Below are 20866 nucleotides of genomic sequence, written 5' to 3'. Positions count from 1 at the left end.
TGTCAAATTAAGATGATCTGTAATTTTTTAAAATGTCATTTGTATTAATTTCCTATTGCTGCTTCTAACAAATTACTACAAATCTAGTGACTTAGGGCTTCCTTGGTGGCTCAGCTGGTAAAGAATCCGCATGCAATGCAGGAGACCTAGGTTCAATCCCTGGGTTTGGGAAGATCCCCTGGAGAAGGGAAAGGCTACCCACTCCAATATTCTGGCCTGGAGGACTCCATGGACTATCCATGCAGTCACAAAGAGTCAGACACAACTGAGGGAATTTCACTAGTGACTTAATACAAATTTTTTATCTTAAAATTTAGGCGAGGTCAGAAGTTCCATAGGGGTCTCACTGGGCTAAAATCGGGGTGCACTCCACAGGGAGAGTCTGGGGTAGCTGTGCCTTCTCCATCTTCTAGAGCTGCCAGCATTCCTGAGCCAAGAGCCCTGCACCACTTGGAACCTCTGCTGCTCCACTGCCTCAGCTCATTCTCCTATCTCTATCCTTCACTGATTAAGGACCCACATTACACTGGGCTTGCCAGGATCATCTGGGATAATCTCTCCATCTCAAGGCCCTTGAATTACATATTTTGCCAAGTAAAGCAGCGTATTCATAGGTTCTGGGGACTAGGATTTAGGCCTTTTGCGGGGCTGGAGGATATTGTTCTGCCTGCCAACTTTTTAGATCAGTCATGTACATCAGAGAAAACCCAAAGAGCTGGTGATAAGTGCCTACAAGTCAGTCAAGTATCAGGCAAGCAAAAAATACAAATCTGGACACTAACTCATCACTAATACTGTATTTTTCCAAGATACCTAATGTTCTGTGTTTTCAGACAATTCAATAAAATACCTCAGCAGAGTAAATTACTAATTTTTAAGGCTAAAGGAGTACTTACTGAACTAGAAAACATACATTTCTGGTTTTTTTTGTTTACAATAACTTATACGCCCTGAATTACCTCTAAAGTTACAAAGTCACAGTCACTAAGACATATGAATAAATGCATAAAATCACTGTCTGTTATGTCAAGAATTTCCTTTTCTGTTTTGTTTTGATGTTGTAATTTTCTTAGTATAAATCACCTTTACTATCATTCCAGTGCACAACACTACCATCCCTCAAAAACTAATACATGACTTTTTCTTCCATTGAAGTTAATTTTGTTTGGGTTATTGTGCAACACTCCTTTCATGTGACCAGACACTGTATCTCAAAATTCGGAATTGAAAAAGTCATTATAGAAAATTACACACTGCAACGGGTATTTCTGGATGCAACACTGTGATTTATAGGGAAAAAAATCTTCAGATGACCACATACATACATACATACATACATATATGCAAAATTCAGACTTAAATTGAAGAAATTAGGGAAAATCACTAGACCATTAGGTATGACCTAAATCAAATCCGTTACGATTATACAGTGGAAGTGACAAATAGATTCAAGGGATTAGATCTGATAGAGGGCCTGAAGAACTATGAACAGAGGTTTGTGATACTGTAAATGAGGCAGGGACCAAGACCATTTCCAAGAAAAAAGAAATGCAAAATGGCAAAACGGCTGTCTGAGGAGGCCTTACAAATAGCTGGGAAGAGAAGAGAAGCTAAAGGCAAAGGATAATGGGGAAAATATACCCATCTGAATGCAGAGTTCCAAAGAACAGCAAAGAGATAAGAAAGTCTTCCTAACTGATCAATGCAAAGAAAGAGAGGAAAACAACAGAATGGGAAAGACTAGAGATCTCTTCAAGAAAATTAGAGATACCAAGGAACATTTCATGCAAAGATGGGCATAATAAAGGACAGAGCTGGTATGGACCTAACAGAAGTAGAAGATACTAAGAAGAGGTGGAAAGAATACACAGAAGAACTATACAAAAAAGATTGTCAGGACCCAGACAATCACAATGGTGTGATCATTCACCTAGAGCCAGACATCCAAGAATGCTAAGTCAAGTGGGCCTTAGGAAGCATCACTATGAACAAAGCTAGTGGAGGTGATGGAATTCCAGTTGAGCTATTTCAAATCCTGAAAGATGATGCTGTGAAAGTGCTACACTCAATATGCCAGCCAATCTGGAAAACTCAACAGTGGCCACAGGACTGGAAAAGGTCAGTTTTCATTCCAATCCCAAAGAAAGGCAATGCCAAATAATGTTCAAACTACTGCACAAATGCACTCATCTCACACGTTAGCAAAGTAATGCTCAAAATTCTCCAAGCCAAGATTCAACAATACGTGAACCGTGAATTTCCAGATGTTCAAGTTGGATTTAGAAAAGGCATAGGAACCAGAGATCAAACTACCAACATTCACTGGATCACAGAAAAAGCAAGAGAGTTCCAGAAAAACATCTACTTCTGCTTTATTAACTACGCCATAGATTTAACTGTGTAGATCACAACAAAGTGGAAAATCCTTCAAGAGATGGGAATACCAGACCACCTGACCTGCTTTCTGAGCAAACTGTATGCAGGTCAAGAAGCAACAGTTAGAACCACACGTGGAACAATGGACTGGCTCCAAATTGGGCAAGGAGTATGTCAAAGCTGTCTACTGTCGCCCTGCTTATTTAACTTATATTCAGAGTACATCGTGCAAAATGTCCGGCTGGATGAAGCTGGAATCAAGATTGCCGGGAGAAGTATCAATAATCTCAGATATGCAGATGACACCACCTTTAGGGCAGAAAACGAAGAAGAACTAAAGAGCCTCTTGATGAAAGTGAAGAGGATATAGTGAAAAAGTTGGCTTAAAACTCAACATTCAAAAAATTAAGATCATGGCATCCGTTCCCAGCACTTCATGGCAAACAGATGGGGAAACAATGGAAACAATGAGAGACTTTATTTTTGGAGCTCCAAAATCATGGCAGATGGTGACTGCAGCCATGAAATGAAAAGACACTTGCTCCTTGGGAGAAAAACTATGACAAAGCTAGACAGCATATCAAAAAGCAGAGACATTACTTTGCCAACAAAGGTCAAATTACTTTGCTAGTCAAAGCTATGGTTTTTCCAGTAGTTGTGTATGGATGTGACAGGTGGACCACAAAGAAAGCTGAGTGCCAAAGAATTGATGCTTTGAGCTGTGGTATTGGAGTAGGGACTCTTGAGAGTCCCTTGGACTGCAAGGAGATCCAACCAGTCAATCCTAAAGGAAATCATCCCTGAATATTCATTAGAAGGACTGATACTGAAGCTCCAATACTTTGGCCACCTGATGTGAAGAACTGACTCCTTGGAAAAGACCCTGATGCTGGGAAAGATTGAAGGCGGGAGGAGAAGGGGACAACAGAGAATGAAACAATTGGATGGTATCACCGACTCAATGGACACAAGTTTGATCAAGCTCCAGGAGCTGGTGAAGGACAGCAAATTCTGGCGTGCTGCAGTCCATGGGGTCGCAGAGCGTGGGCACAACTGGGCAACTGAATTGAAATATATATAAATATAAATATATGTATATATATATATATATATATATATATATTTGACCTTCATCCACTGTTCCTGGCTCACAACTTCCCCAAACCCTTAAACTTCCTGAGTGATAAAACCAGTGAGATAATATTTGGTCTCTTTTCCTCAGCTCCTGAAAACACATCAGGGTAGTTGACTTTCGGATCCCACCTCAAGGTAGGGGCTGGCTGCCAGGGGAACTAGCCATGTGATTAGAGGACTGTGACGTTCAGCTCTACCCACTACAGCACCCTGAGCTCCAGAGAGGGGAGAGGGAAGAGAAGTGGGAGACTCCCAGTGACCAATGATTTAATTAACCATGTCTATGTAATAAGGCCTCCGTAAAACCCCAAAAGGACAGTTTCGAGAGCCTCCAGACTGGTGACCACACAGAGATTTAAGGACAGAGGCACACTTGGAAAGAGCATCACGGAAGCTCCACGCCCCTTCCCCAAACCTTACTCTCTACACAGCTCTTCCATCTAGATGTTCATCTGTATCCTTTAATCATATCCTTTTATAATAAACCAGTGATCCAGTAAGTAAACTGCTTCTCTGAGTTATGTGAGGTTTTCTAACAAATTTATCAAACCCAAGGTGCGTGAGGATGGGAGTGTCATGGGAACCTCTGATTTATAGGCAGTCAGAAGTACAGGTTAACAACCTGGGCTTGGGGCTGGCTTCTGGCATCTGAAGTGGAGGGAGGTCTTCTGGGACTGACTCCTTCACCTACAGGATTTGATTCAACCCACAAGGTAGACAGTATCAGAAATGAGTTGAACTCTCAGGCACCCTGCTGGTGTTTTGAGAATTACCTGTTGAGACATGAGGAAGCGCCCCAATACAGACACATGTTGGAACTGAAACCCTTTACACAAGAGGAAGAAAACACCATTAACAAAACCTTAGTAATTCACTTCCTTGAGAAAAACCATCATACACATGATTTTTAATACCAGTACCAAAATAAATTGAAAAGACCATTTTAAAATGCAAAAAGCTTATACACTAATTATTGTTAAAATGAAAAAAGTGTTAATGAAAGCAATACATTCTGACATGTTTAACAACACACAAGTTTTAGACATTTCTACAGTCTACAGTTAATATCTGACACTCTGGAGTGGGCAGATGCATGTAACACTGTATATAGTAAGGGGGCCAAAATATAATCAGCATAAATACAGAATATAACTGCCACAAATATTACTTTTCAACAGAAGTTATGAGAAAGGGAAAAACATTCCATCAAATACAACAAAATGTTTGCAGACACTTTGTAAGAAAAAATTAAATCTAACATATCTCCTATGTTTTAAGAATCATCAATGTTTAGACACATCAGAATTTTGCTCAATAATAAGATTACAATCCTCGTGACTCCATTTCAACATGCTCCATGATAATGAGATTCTGGGTTAGCTCATAAGTCTGATTCTCAACAGGGGTACACCAGTACACACTGTAGGTCACCCCAAAGCTTGGGGGCAACAGAGGTGTTATTAATGCATATGTTATCTCTAATGCCATTGCCAAGCACAATTCTTTTCCTCCTATGCCTTCAACAGCACTCTTTCTCACTGTCCTCCAATATCAAATCCTTTCCATCTTCATTAGCAGGGTCACTAGACAAGTTAAATGTAAGAAATACGCAGCTGCCTAAGGCAAAATGCAAAACAGGAAGCAACACGTCCAATGGCAACTGAATAAAAACTTTTCAAGAAAAAAACTTTAAATATTCATCATGAAGATGGAGAAATTAAATGTGAAGAAATCTGATTTCAGACTTTTCCATATCCATAGACCACCTAGTGATAAACTGAGACCTCTTGTAAGAAGATCCAGGGGACCTACTCGCTCTGTCTTAACCTGACAAGAAGCCAAGTTGGCTGAGGGCAGTCTGTAAGGTGAGAAGTACAGAATGGTAGGGAGAAAGCCACGTGGAGAAATTTAAGAGAGAAGCAAAAAGGTTTGTCTCTGAAAGGTCTAGTTGTCCAGATCCCAGTTTCCACAAAAGTTTATTCACTGATTAACAAAAATGTCAATGTCTGTTATGTATCAGGCACTGTTTAAGGTACTAGGAAACAACTGTGAACTAAACAAACAAAATTCCTGGTCGTCATAAAGCTTAAGTTCTTGTATACTTATAGCTGATTCACAGTGTTGTACAGCAGAGACCAATAGAAGATTATAGAGCAATTATCCTCCAATTAAAAATAAATTTGCTAAAAAAGTTTTAAGTTTTACGAAAGACAAATGAGGTGATTTCTAATAAGTATACTAGGAGGTTAACAAGTGTTGTGAAGAAAATGAAAGTTGGGGGAAAAGTATACAGAACAGGACTGAAATTTCAGATGCAGCAGTCAGGGAGGCCTCCCAGAGAAGATAACATGTGAGAAAATACCTGCAGGAGGTACACTCGCTAATCCTGCAAATCTAGAGAAAGTAATCCAGGAAGAGGAAACAGTGCAAAGGGCTTGAGGCTTATTTGCAGATAAGAAAGGGTGCAAGAGTTGCTGGAATCAGAGAGAGAGAGAGAGAGAGAATGTGTTTAAAAATGGGGGAAGTAGGTGTGGGATAGAGAGCAGAAAGAGCCTAAAAATTGGCTTTTACTTTGAGCAACACAGGGCATCACTGGAGGAGTGAGTAGCTACTACTGAGTGGAGTAGCTCCTATTCCAAGAACAATTTGTAAACAAGGATACAAACAAAGAGAGGACCACAGCTTGGACCAGGGTGATGACAGGTGGCCAGATTCTGGATATATTTTGAAGACAGAGCCAGTGAGAACGAAATAGAAAAAGGAGAAAACCTAGGATGACCAAAGCTTTGGACACAGCAAATATAAATGAACTTGCTGGGTCCAAAGTCCTAAACCAACAAGGGAGAGAGAGAGAACAGATTTGAGAGGCTTGCTCAGATTTAGCCTGAGTTTGAAATAACTACATATTCAAGGGAAAATGCTGCAGAGGCAGCAGCTGGATATGAGAGTCTAGGGTTCAGGCATACAAGAAGTTATCGTACAGATTTAACCTGAGATTCTTATCTGACCCTGTGTCTTTTCAAGGGATCAACTTGGGGGTCCCTTGTTGTTCTTCTAAAGGGCACCTGATTCGGTAGAAGAGCAGCACTAAAATAATATGTTAGGTGGCGCTGTCTTAATTCCAGGGACACCATCATCTATCCAGGGGGAAAGGCAGACCATGATTAGAATCAACAGAGCTCCCAGAAAATAACCTGGCACTGAACCGCAGACATTCCAGAGACAGGCGCTATTTAAACCACACCTCTGCCACTACCATTCGGGCACCCATTCCCAGATGTCTTTTCTTCTGGCTTTGGCACTGCTGTCCCCAACGTCCCCTCACCACACAAGAGAATATGACTGAGGTGAAACTTACACCCAACAGTCACATAAAAGACACTTTCTTAATACTGTGGAAACTTCAGCTTTAGCTTTCTCAATACTGAACCTTCATTCCCATTTTAAAATGCTGGCCTGAGGTTGAGATTTTTTATTTCAATTTCAAACGGGAAAGTCTCATATTTTATACTTAGGATAAATTTTATGCATAGTATACACTTTATACTTAGTGTACATATTTTGGAGATGGTTTTTTTTAATATATATGCTGCCAAAGCAAGTACTAAGATGGCGTTATTAAATGTCTAAATCGGTAAGCCATAATATACTGTATCTAATGAAATCTGGAAAGCATAAGGCAGACAGAAAGGGAGAAGATTAATTTTCAATACATGTGGACTTCTGCTAACCCAACACAAGGTAAACAACTAAAAGTTAACATATTTCAATGATATTTACAAATCAGGGTAAGACTATCCAACAAAGACAGGACCAAAGTCTTTTATACAACCGTTTAGAACCGTATTATACAGTGAAAACTCAAAAATACTTGCTGGTAGGAAAGAGAATCCACAGTACCAAGAACCAATCAATTCTTAGCCCTAAGAACCTAGAAACTCTGGAGTATGTGGGAATGGGGACTTGACTTTGCTCAGTTGTAAGAATTCAAAGAGGCAAAAAGACGGTTATCCAAAAAAACTCAATATATGGAAAGAAAGACAAACATCAAGAAGACACAGTAGTCAGAAATGCAAGAAATAACAGCCATAAAGACAAAGATATACTGACAGGTCTAACTTGTGCATGTCAAGGGGAAAAAATATTTCAAAGCAGTTCTTATCATTAGATCCACTAACTTGAAGAAACAGTAACCCCAAAGAGGTTAAAAAAATCACTGCAATCTAGTTTCTTACCTTCTATACTATAACACCACCTTACAGTTAATATTAACATATTATACTATTGCCTGCAAAAATAATCTTAAGTGTTCCAAAAGACAGATGGGTAATTAAAGGACAATCAAACCTAGATACAAAAGATCACATAAGATTCCATTTATATGGAATATTCACAATAATAGTCACTGAAACAGAAAGCAGACTGCTGATTACCAGGGTCTTGGAGGTGTGGAACAACTGCTTAAATGGGTAATGGGTTTCTTCCAGGATGATGAAAATGTTTCAGAACTAGATGGAGGTAATGGTTGCACAACACTGTGGATGTGCTAAATACCACCGAATTGTTCACTTTCAAAATGATGAGTTTTATGTTATATGAATTTGACCTCAATTTTTAAACATTCATAATAAACAAAACCCTTCTGTATCTCCGGGTTTTAAAAAAAAGAAAAAACATTCACACCATATGTGGCACCTCAATTTGAGGAGAGAAAAAGAATCGCTGGGCTGTAGTGGGACAGCACAGACGGCTGAAGACAGCTAGTCCTCGTCCTCGTCCTCGGGGCAGGAGAGAATGGGAGCTAACGGTTACTAAGCGCTGTTTCTGTGTCTTGTTCAGAAGGGCGCATCTGCTGGGGCTTTCTTGGGGGCCAGGACAAAGCTAAAACAAAAAAACAGATTTCTTGAAATCTACTCTTTGGACTTGTAGGTTCCTAAGTTATGTACTCCATATTCTTGGGGCTATATTCAGGAAGATAAACAAAATTAATTGGTACTGGGAAATACACACACATACCACACACACACACACACCCCCCCCCCACAGCCATGTTTAAGGCATAGTTATTATTCCACACAAGATTTAACTTTAGTAGTCACTCAAAATTTTCTTTACAAAGCTGAATGTCAAAGTAAGCACCCAACTGGGATGACCCAGAGGGATGGTTCGGGGAGGGAGGTGGGAGGGGCATTCAGGATGGGGAACACGTGTACACCCGTGGCGGATGCATGTTGATGTATGGCAAAACCAATACAATATTGTAAAGTAATTAACCTCCAATTAAAATAAATAAATTTATATTTAAAAAAAAGTAAGCACCCAATCCAAATTATTTAGATTTATATAATTCAAATAGCTAATCTACTCAAAAGCGGTGGGGGGCATACAAATAACTGCTTTCGTGAATTACATCATAAATAATTAACTCACAAGATCAGTAACTGGAGAAAATCTTACTCTCACAACATGTCTCTGTCCCTTAACAGCTCTGAGCCAGTAACTGAGACTAATATCCAGCATTTCCTTAGGAAAGTACCAAAACACACAAATCATATTCGAACTACGGAATCAGCTGGCCACATGAAATCAGTTTCACAAAGTTTGCAAATATTCACTACAAGACATTCATAAAAAATTAACATCAGCGTTTTCAAGGTCAGTATTATCTCTGTTCAACTTCTTGGAGTCACACATTTTTGTGGTATTTTTAACTTCTGACTGAAGCTTCTACCATCACAAGACGCTCACACTGTTTACAGACACTCCGAAGCTGCAGCTGGGACTCCTCAGTCACATCTCGTTACAATAAGCAGAGTAGCAGTTTTAAACTGCAGGTATATATTTTACTACAGATATGTAAAAAACTCTGCTATAACTTGACATTTTTCTCTCTAAAGATGGAAAGACACATGCACAATGAAATGGGAGGCAATACAGGACAATGTTAAGACAAGATCACAAATTTCAGAGGTTCTCATGCATGCATACTGAGAGTAGTAGCTATCATGCTGAATTAACTAAACGCTAAATAATGCTGACCTTCCTTATATCTTTCATGTTACTTTTAATATCTTTTCCCAACCCATTGAAACGACAAGATCACAAATTCAGTTCTTATGCATGCACACTGGGAGTGCAACTATCATGCTGAATGAACTAAATGCTAAATAATGTTACCTTCCTTATATCCTTCATGTCATTAATATCTTTTCCCAATCCATTCAAAAAACACAAAAACTTACCCACACAAGCATTGAGGAACAGCCAGTCAGTCTTTTTCATCCTGTTTTTAATTTGCTTTAGTTTTTTGAAGTCCACTTCAAGTTCCTCCTTGCTGCCAACAGCACCAGCTAGCTCAATCCTCTGGAAATCCATTTTCACCTCCGAGTCCCGTTTCATAGTCGGCGGCGATCTTCTCTGGCTGTTGCCACTGCTACAGCTTCCTCTCCATCGAGCTCTGTCTTGCTCATTAATTATTGAAGAAGCCTCTTCAGTCTCTGCGAACTCGATTGCTTCAATATTATTAGGTCTGGGATGATCGCAAACAACACATTTTTTAGCCTTGGCCCAGTTTTCATATGTGCAAATAGAACAAGTCCAATGCTGGGTCCTTGTGTTCAGTTTATTTCTATCATTGTACTCCTCACAAGGATCAACAGAAAAAGCAACTGGTCTTGAGCCAGATCCTGAGGATTGAGGAGATTCTGTGGGACTCCTGGTCCTACGCTGGGATAAGCACTGAGTGCATCTGATTGCTCTTGGCCAGTTCAAATATGTGCACATGTGGCATGACCATTTATTGGCATTTTCCATGCTATATGAAGATTTAACCCTTGGTCTTGCACTAGAGTCTGGACAGATCAAAGGACTACTTCCTCCTTCGGTGCTGGAAGGATCCCAATCTCTACCAACATCACTTGAACCACTTTTAAATGGGTCTTCCGTAATAATTGTCCCACTAGGTCTCTGGGCACGACACATGGTACACTTGATCGCAGACGGCCAGTTTTCATACGTACAGTATTCACAAGCCCACTTAATTCCACGTTCTGACATTGTGCACTTCTTGAAGTGAGTTATGTCAGGCAGGAAGCTATAAATAATTAGGACATGGTTATTAAAACAATAGCTACATAATTTCACCCCTGAAAACACGCCCAAAATATAAAAGTAACCTTCAACTTATAAAATATCAATTTCTCAAGATATGCATGTAACATTTCTTACTGAAATCATCTTTTTTTTTTTTTTAATTTCCAGAGAGACACTGGAGGTAGATCCCAAAGAAAAATCTTAGACCTGGGGATTTAATGAAAATGTACTTTGGAATGCAAGAGAGACAGGCAAAAGGAAGTTTGTTCTAAGAGGGAAGGAGGTTAAAGCAGGAAGCCTCTCACAGAAATGTTTCATCTCAGCCAGGTCATCACCATCAATTTAGAAAAATAACCAGTAATTAAAAGATTCAAAGGTAAGGGATAGAACACAAACCATGTATCTTAAACACATAACATTCTTAAATTATGAGCAACAGACTATTATGCTATTGAGGCATAGTACCACGATGTTTGATTCACTAAAGAATTCAGAAGATCAAACAGTCAACTCTATCGTTCTTCCTAAGGGAGAAAAGCAGCCTAAATGTGCTCATTACCCACTGCTCTTAATAAGCACAGGTAGAAAAGATGTTGAGGAGTAATGCTTACAATTAACAAAGTAACGATGTGAAACTAGATAATGTTCCATAGCCTATATCCTCAAAATCTTGCTCTGTCTAGAGTGCAAAAAGTAAAAACTGCACATTACCTACTCTCAGGACAACCAATCGACGAAACATCCCTGCAATAACCACTAGCATAATCACGCCAATATAATTTTGAATATTTATACTCAAAATATTCAATATTTAAAATGCACTCAATTACATTAACTATTTAAAAGGTTCCTAGGATTCTACACTGGACTTACTAACACTACAAACTATGAAAACTTTATTATTTAATTACAACCAATTTATAAATACTTGCACAGCAAATGTAATGATTTTTTTTAATGGCTTGAATTTAGACATTGGCCACAAAAGCCAGCCTTTCCCTTTTCTTAAATCCCTTTCTCAACTAAATGTGTATCATCCTGCTACCTATGTGAAACCAGAGAAGTGAAAGAAATCTAGGGAAAGTAATAGAAATTTTTCCTTCTCTTTCTCAAGGATTTTTCCTTTTGAACCTGGAAAGCAAAATCTTTCATTTAGAGGTGTATTATTACATCCCTGCTTGCCAAGTCCTCACTCCTTTTAATAGCGTAAACTTTGTTAAGAGGACAATTTCACTATAAGAGAGCCTACTATTTAATAGCTAAAATAAAAATCACACTTACTAAGATTTTAGTTTCCATGCTATAACCTCCACCTTGTTGTACATGGTCAGAATGAAAGCACAGTTTATAAATGAGAACAAAGACAAGACTCAGTCGTCATGGTGGCTCAGATTCTGACTTCCTCAGGAGATACTGCAAAATGTAGTAAGTGGTTCTGCAGGATTGTGAATAGCTATTCCTGTAAAGGAGACCAAAACTGAATTTCACTTGAAGCCTACTACTTTATCCAAAAGTATTTATTTTTTAAAAAAGGCTTTATTTTTATAAATTCTCTATTCTAATCCTACTCATTTAATAATGGACTCCGATCTTTAGAATTTTAATATAGCAAAGAGTCAGCTGATTGGGTTGGTCAGTCAAATTAGGTACAGGAAAGATATTTTTCCCCTAAAACTTTAAACACACATGTGTGTATGCACTATTATCAGTAATCTTAAGTTGGTAGTAGGGCTTCCCTCATAGCTCAGTTGATAAAGAATCTGCCTGCAATACAGGAGACCCCAGTTCGATTCCTGGGTCGGGAAGATTCCCCGGAGAAGGGATAGGCTACCCAATCTAGTGTTCTTGGGCTTTCCTTGTGGTTCAGCTGGTAAAGAATCCGCCTGCAATGCAGGAGAACTGGGTTCGATCCCTGAGTTGGGAAGATTCCCCTGGAGAAGGGAGAGGCTACCCACTCCAGTATTCTGGCCTGGAGCATTCCATGGACTATATATAGTCCATGGGGTTGCAAAGAGTCAGACACAACTGACTGACTTACAATTTAAGTTGGTAGTACTAATAAGTCAATTCCTACCTGTATCACTTATTATTATTGCAGAGGGAAAGATGGTATAAACCAAGTTAATAGAAAAAAGCAAGTATACACACACACACACACACACACACACACACACACACACACAGCACTTATATTTAACTTTGAAATCCTTTTCTCATTCAGCAGCTTTATTTTCCTCAAATCCAGGTAATTTGTATTTATTTACTTAGATTTTTAAATTTAGTTTGCACCTACTGATTATATACACAATCTGACAGCAATCCAAAAGTGTGTTGAAGGGCAAAGGCTAAAATCATAAAAGCATCCATAAAATGGACAACTGAGATTTAATGGCAACTTTCATATTCATTACGCAGTTTCTTCCTTTGGTTTCTCAGGAATGAAATATAAATTACTTGCTCATGCTACTGGAAACTAAAATGAGCAAACAGAAACTTAACATGACGAGAACAAATGACATAATGTACATATCCAAGGATACGTAATCTCAATATTTAAAACATTCACATTCAAAAATTCACGCCTGCTTTGATAAGTATTACTGTGATATAGTGTCAACTAAACAGTCTGTGGCTTACATTACCTTAGCTAATCTTCATGGAATTAATACTGTGCCAGCATAACTTAAATGTCCATGTCTCACAGAAAACAAAAGACCCTGCCATTAAAAAATAAAAAATCATCATGTGAGCCTAGTAAATAGCCTGTGTGTGCTGTGTGCTTAGTCGCTCAGTTGTGTCCAACTCTGTGTGACCTCATGGACTGTAGCCCGCCAGGCTCCTCTGTCCATGGGACTCTCCATGCAAGAACACTGGAGTGGGTTGCCATGCCCTCCTCCAGGGGATCTTCCCAACCCAGGGATCGAACCCAGGTCTCTCGCACTACAGGCAGATTCTTTACCTTGTGAGCCACCAAGGAAGCCCGGTACATAGCCTACCCCTCCCCAAAATTCAGCTAACTAAGGAATACCAAAACCAAGCTCAAGTTAAAAAAAAGAAAAAGAATTCTGAGGTAAGTGCATTATATTAGACAATGATACATATGTATACACTCTATTGAGATGTTGTAGGAATAGTTTCTTCATAACTGAAAGTTAAAATTCAGTTTTAACTACAGGGGAATTTGTAGTGTATTTACAATTTTGAGTAACTGACCTCAAAATAGATATATTTCTTCTGTAGTGTTCAGTAATGCTTCACAAGTACGGTCTAGTTCACTATTAAACATGACAGTATAAAAAATGTTTACTTATAAGCCCCTCCCTTTCGGTAACCACTGACCCATGCATCATAATACTCATAGTTTTATTAGTATTTGAACTTGGAAGTATATAATTAAAAGCGGTTGTGAATTTAATACTACAAAACTTTTTTACAAAGTTAAAATCCTGGAGAGAATTATCTGAGAACATCATCTGCACCTGTGGTAACAGTAAATGGAATGGAAGACTAAAAATAACATCAGTTCAACTACGTGATTTTGCATTACTGAGATGACATTAATACTGAGTACACTTTTTCTACCAAAATCAAAACATCCCAAAAAGAACATGGTATTATTTTTAACAGCAACCAGCTCTAAGAGTTAATACTGCACACTGAAATAAAACCATTATTAAATATCTTTCAAGTAAACATGTACTCAAATACCCAATTTACAAGCCTACTTTTGCATAAAACACAGCTTTCCAAATTCTATCCAGTGAATCATACTTCAGCTAACTGGTACACAAAGTAACAATAAAATCTATACAATAAGTGCCCCTTCAAGGGGCATGAGACACAACTACTATTCTTAAATATTCCTTGGTTGAAATGCAATACCAGCAGTTCCCATCTTGTGGACCAAAGAGTCCACAAATCTATACATCAAACCCTACCTGCAGACTGAATAATGTCTCCAAGTACATTAACCATTTTCTAGTATTAAATTCACAACTGTTTTTGATATACTTCCAAGTTCAAACACTAATAAAACTCAGTATTATCATGCATGAGTCAGTGGCTAGCAAAAGGGAGGGGCTCCTAACTAAACATTTTTTATACTGTCATGCTTAGCAGTGAATTAGACAAGTACTCTTGCCTGGAAAATCCCATGGATGGAGGAGCCTGGTGCGCTGCAGTCCATGGGGTCGCTAAGAGTCGGATACAACTGAGCAACTTCACTTTCACTTTTCACTTTCATGCATTGGAGAAGGAAATGGCAACCCACTCCAATGTTCTTGCCTGGAGAATCCCAGGGATAGGAGAGCCTGGTGGGCTGCCGTCTATGGGGTCGCACAGAGTCGGACACGACTGAAGCGACTTAGCAGCAGCAGACCATACTTGTGAAGCATTACTAAACACTACGAAGAAACATATCTATTTTGAGGTCAACTACTCAAAATTGTAAATACACTACAAATTCCCCCAACTACCTACTAAAACTCTCTCAAGGAGAACTAGAGAAGTGAAATGGTCCTCACCAAATACAAACTCCTTGAGAAATAAACTGACAGAAACTTAACTGCCAGTTAGTGTCAAATGACAACCAGTTATCCAAAGGAAGGTCTAAGATATAAGTTTTATATTAGCTTTATTAGTAAGCCTATATTTAGTAATACAAATATTAATTTTTAATGTAAATTGTTAATGTAGGTGTTAATTAACATAAACCTGTGCAGATTTACAAATGCTCAGAAAGCATTTTAGGGGAATAAAGATGAAAGCTAAAACTAGAAGGATACTCCAAGCATGTTGAATTTTCAGGTTCTATTAAAGTATTAGCACAAGTTAATTCTGAATGGCAAAATTTATATTTTAAGAAAGTACTATGTTTAACTTCTGAGCTCCAAATTCCACACAGTCATTTCCTCTTTTCCCCTCAGCATCTTTCTACATCACTGTCTTCCTCATAACAGTCAACAGAAAAAACAACTGGTCTTGAGCAAGATCCTAAAGCTTCATGATATGGTGGACCGTCTGTCCACAAATCTCACCTCATTGCCGGACTCCAACAGCTTGTCGCATTCCACACTCAACCTCTTATCGTCCGCCTACAACAAACCCCAGCCTGACTTCTCTCTCCAGTTTCCATTAAGGACACCACTAATACTACTGGACCCAGCACAGTAACTCAGACTCATCTTGAATTCTGCCTTCACCCCATAGATTCTTTCCAGTGGTTTCTGTACAATCAGTTTTCTTTCCATTTCAGCAGCCATCAACCCTTTTTCAGTTCAGGTCAGAACTACTCTAATAGCCTCCTAAGCGCCTTCCCTTTCTAAATCCATCCAGCTCACCGTTAGCAAAATAATCCTAATAACAAGGCCCTCGTTCTGAAACTCTTCTTTAACAGCACAAACTCTCAGCTCCTTCCCAACACACAAACACAGCACACACCCCAGACCCACTATGTACTACCAGCCCTCCACAATATACACATGAAGACATTACCTGAGGAAAACAAGTACGACAGACACACACACTCAGTTCTGGCAAATCCTACCCATCCTTTAAAGCTCAGTTCAAATCTCATCTCTCTCATAAAGTTTTTCAAATCATTTCAAGTATATACACTCCAAGCAACCACAACACTTCCATCCACATTTGGCACCTACTGTATGTCTTCTTGGCTCTAGTTTCTGAAACACTGATTTGTGGAACACTGTGCCATATCATTTCCTACACTCGGTTTTCAATCAGAGCTTCCCAGGTGCACCAGTAGTAAAGAATCCACCTGCCAATGCAGGAGACGCCTGGGACTTCGGTTCCATCGTTGGGTCAGGAAGATCCCATGGAGTAGGAAATGGCAACCTGCTCCAGTACTCTTGCCTGGAAAACCCCATAGACAGAGGAGCCCGGCAGGGTACAGTCCACGGGGTTGCCAAGAGTCAGACAGGACTGAGTGAGCACAGCAGAGCCAAACTGTCAAGAACTTTGGCTCAGAGATTCTAATGGCATGGAATGGGGACCAGTCCCATGTTTAGAAAAATCCAGAGAGGAGACCATGTTGAGCGACCTAAACAGAGAAAGGAGAGGAGCTTTTGAGCAATTTCAGGAAAAATAGGAGAGATTCTAGAGGATGGGATCCACTCCTGTATCAAGACCTCAGTAGACAGTGCCTAGCACTTACAATTAGGTACCAAGCCAAAGGCACACATGAGCTGGTTAAGTATTCAAGTCCTGAGGTGGCAAGCACACAAGTGCACAGACTTTTGCAGTCATTAAACATCCTCTGAAAGTCCTAAATCTGTGTGAAATCATATATAAATGATTAAGAATCAGTAAGACCCCAAAAATACGCTGACCTTCACCTCCTTCAGAGATCACTGTTACCTATCTCATCTGCATACTAAACACATTCGCTAAGAAGATCCCTTCCAAGCAATGTGTGGATAAGTTGGACAAAATTACTTTGGTTAAAATAATAGTTCAGTTCAGTTCAGTTGCTCAGTCTTTGCAACCCCATGAAGTGCAGCACGCTAGGCCTCCCTGTCCATCACCAACTCCCAGAGTTCATCCAGACTCAAGTCCATCGAGTCAGTGATGCCATCCAGCCATTTCATCCTCTGTCGTCCCCTTCTCCTCCTGACCCCAATCCCTCCCAGCATCAGAGTCTTTTCCAATGAGTCAACTCTTCACATGAGGTGGCCAAAGTACTGGAGTTTCAGCTTTAGCATCATTCCTTCCAAAGAAATCACAGGGCTGATCTCCTTCAGAATGGACTGGTTGGATCTTCTTGCAGTCCAAGGGACTCTCAAGAGTCTTCTCCAACACCACACTTAAAAAGCATCAATTCTTCGGCTCTCAGCCTTCTTCACAGTCCAACTCTCATATCCATACATGACCACAGGAAAAACCATAGCCTTGACTAGACGAACCTTTGTTGGCAAAGTAATGTCCCTGCTATTGAATGTGTTATCTAGGTTGGTCGTAACTTTCCTTCCAAGGAGTAAGCGTCTTTTAATTTCATGACTACAGTCACCATCTGCAGTGATTTTGGAGCCCAAAAAAAACAAAGTCTGACACTGTTTCCACTGTTTCCCCATCTATTTCCCATGAAGTGATGGGACCGGATGCCATGATCTTAATTTTCTGAATGTTGAGCTTTAAGCCAACCTTTTCACTCTCTACCTTCACTTTCATCAAGAGGCTTTTTAGTTCCTCTTCACTTTCTGCCATAAGGGTGGTGTCATCTGCATATCTGAGGTTATTGATATTTCTCCCAGCAATCTTGATTCCAGCTTGTGCTTCTTCCAGCCCAGCGTTTCTCATGATGTACTCTGCATATAAGTTAAATAAGCAGGGTGACAATATACAGTCTTGATGTACTCCTCTTCCTATTTGGAACCAGTCTGTTGTTCCATGTCCAGTTCTAACTGTTGCTTCCTGACCTGCATACAAATTTCTCAAGAGGCAGATTAGGTGGTCTGATATTCCCATCTCTTTCAGAATTTTCCACAGTTGATTGTGATCCACACAGTCAAAGGCTTTGGCATAGTCAATAAAGCAGAAATATATGTTTTTCTGGAACTCTCTTGTTTTTTCCATGATCCAGCAGATGTTGGCAATGTGATCTCTGGTTCCTCTGCCTTTTCTAAAACCAGCTTGAACATCAGGAAGTTCACGGTTCACATATTGCTGAAGCCTGGCTTGGAGAATTTTGAGCATTACTTTACTAGCGTGTGAGATGAGTGCAATCATGGGGTAGTTTGAGCATTCTTTGGCATTGCCTTTCTTTGGGATGGAATGAAAACTGACCTTTTCCAGTCCTGTGGCCACTGCTGAGTTTGCCAAGTTTGCTGGCATATTGAGTGCAGTACTTTCACAGCATCATCTTTCAGGATTTGAAATAGCTCAACTGGAATTCCATCACCTCCACTAGCTTTGTTCGTAGTGATGCTTTCTAAGGCCCACTTGACTTCACATTCCAGGATGTCTGGCTCTAGGTGAGTGATCACACCATCGTGATTATCTGGGTCGTGAAGATCTTTTTGTACAGTTCTTCTGTGTATTCTTGCCATCTCTTCTTAATATCTTCTGCTTCTGTTAGGTCCATACCATTTCTGTCCTTTATCGAGCCCATCTTTGCATGAAATGTTCCCTTGGTAGCTCTAATTTTCTTGAAGAGATCTCTAGTCTTTCCTATTCTGTTGTTTTCCTCTATATCTTTGCATTGATCACTGAAGAAGGCTTTCTTATCTCTTCTTGCTGTTCTTTGGAACTGTGCATTCAGATGCTTATATCTTTCCTTTTCTCTTTTGTTTTTCGCTTCTCTTCTTTTCACAGCTATTTGTAAGGCCTCCCCAGACAGCCATAGTTAAAAATAATAATAATTAACACCGTCATGGTGACTTTGGCCTTACTGGCACCATGCCTTACCGGCAGTTACAAGTACAACCAGTACACGTAACTTCATTCTAACAAACCTAAGTCCTTAAAATATAACAAAGAATATAAAGTTTACATTTCAGTAAGTCAACACTGTGTTAATTAGGAAAATTAACAAAAGCTACAATGTTAATGGTTTCTCTTAAACCACCAGGTAACTAGTACCCCACTGATACATAAACACAAGGGTAATTTACAGTATGTCAAATCTCAAACAATAGTAAGGCTCCTTTTTAAAATCTGAATCCCAGTCATTTCAGGAGAAATTCTATCTATTTACATACTAGGGCTTTATCTGTAATTTCACCAACTTCCTCTGTACTCTCCAGTTTTCAGACAGTAACAAAAAAGACAGGAGGAGTGATAAATACAATAACAGATGGACACACAGATTGATCTTGAGCCACTGCAGAACCCATCTGAGCATGCTTCTTATACACAGTTTCAGACACATCACTGGTCAATTATGCACCGCAAATTACAGTCCTTATAAACAAAACTAATTTAACAACCTAGGACTAGTTACAGGAGGTCTACTACACACTCAGAAATGTGCAAAGATGTATCTAGGAGATAAAATATCGTCCTTCTGCTCAGGACACCTGCAATGTAACTAGATAAAAGATGACTACGGCTTTTCTTAAATGCACACAGAAGTGGGGAGATTATTTTAAGAGCGCACGTCAAGCCAGCATTTAAAATACAGTAAAACAACTGTATGTTGCAAAAGCTATGAACATGTTACTTCACTCAGAATTTGGTTTTTATCATCCTATCCATCCTCTGTTCACACTGAACAGATTAGTCCCAATTAACAATATCCGCAGGAAGCAAACAATATCCATGGGGGTCTCCAGGCAAGAATACTGGAGTGGATTGCCATTTCCTTCTCCAGGGGATCCTCCTGATCCAGGGATTGAGCCTGGGTTTCCCACATTGTGGGTAGATTTCTTTACCGTCTGAGCTACCAGGGAAGCCCGGATAGGAACCAAAAGTCACGACCAAACCCAGCCCAACTAAAGGCCATCTTTTTAACCAAACACTATCTTTTCTGTGTGACAGAGAAAGAGAGAGTAGAAATTTTTTAAATAATCATTGAGTTCTGATATAAAAGTTGAAAAGCAGGCAGAAGCAAATGAATGAAATATTCCAGGGCAAAACCAACTCAGAGCTATTACAAAGAAGTTATTCACAAATTTTATTTATTAATAGTGTGAAGTCATCCAATCAGATTACTTTTCTCACAATTACTATAATGAATAACAGGAAAATAGGGTGGGGATTTTGTGAGTTGCGTTTTCATCGCTTAGGCAGGGAGAACAAGCACACAGAAGTTTAGCAAAGGACAACCTAGGAAGGAATGCCAAAGACAGCAGCAGCTTGAGAAAGGACTGCTTACCCAACTATGAGAGATGAATGAGTGTACAGGCCAACTTTGTCTATTTCACAATTTTGCCAGGGTCAGCCTTGTCCAACTGAGAAAAGAAAATAGCTAACACGTAAGCATTTACTATATGCCAGATAATGTTCTAAGTACTGAATATATTATTAACTAATCTAATCCTCAGAACTCTATATTAATAGTGGTACCTGTTTCATAATCTCCAATTTTAAAGACTGGAAACAGGAAAAGAAAAGTTGAATAACTTTCCTGAAGTGACAAAACTACTGTGTGGCAAAGCCAGGATTTGAACTTGGGCATTCTGGCTCCAAAGTCTGTACTAAACAGACAAGGTAATAAAAATACGTTTATACTGCAGCCCATAGTCACTTATTCCCATTATCCAGAATTTGGACAACTAATAAACAGTACTGAGTGACTCACTAAACAGTC

The 20866-nt window shown here is 39.4% G+C and overlaps 1 protein-coding gene across 5 annotated transcripts in view; it reads right to left on the bottom strand.

The window, feature by feature from the left end:
- Positions 1 to 20866, bottom strand: part of ZRANB1 (zinc finger RANBP2-type containing 1) — a 75069-nt gene that overhangs the window by 35214 nt on the left and 18989 nt on the right. For 3 of the 5 annotated variants that reach the window (XM_010820134.3, XM_059881868.1, XM_059881870.1), the window contains exons 2-3: positions 11884 to 12061; positions 9753 to 10603 (exon numbers count right to left, since the gene is read on the bottom strand). In XM_010820134.3, coding sequence (XP_010818436.1) covers positions 9753 to 10603; positions 11884 to 11927 — 895 coding nt within the window. In that variant the 5' untranslated portion in view covers positions 11928 to 12061. Of the gene's footprint in view, positions 1 to 9752; positions 10604 to 11883; positions 12062 to 20866 lie in introns of those variants that run through there. The other 2 variants (XM_024985638.2, NM_001101114.1) reach the window with 2 other exon arrangements.

The sequence above is a fragment of the Bos taurus genome, chromosome 26 (assembly GCF_002263795.3).
Source record: "Bos taurus isolate L1 Dominette 01449 registration number 42190680 breed Hereford chromosome 26, ARS-UCD2.0, whole genome shotgun sequence".
In the NCBI taxonomy this organism is placed as follows: Eukaryota; Metazoa; Chordata; class Mammalia; order Artiodactyla; family Bovidae; genus Bos; species Bos taurus.
This window is presented reverse-complemented; position numbering and strand designations above follow the sequence as displayed.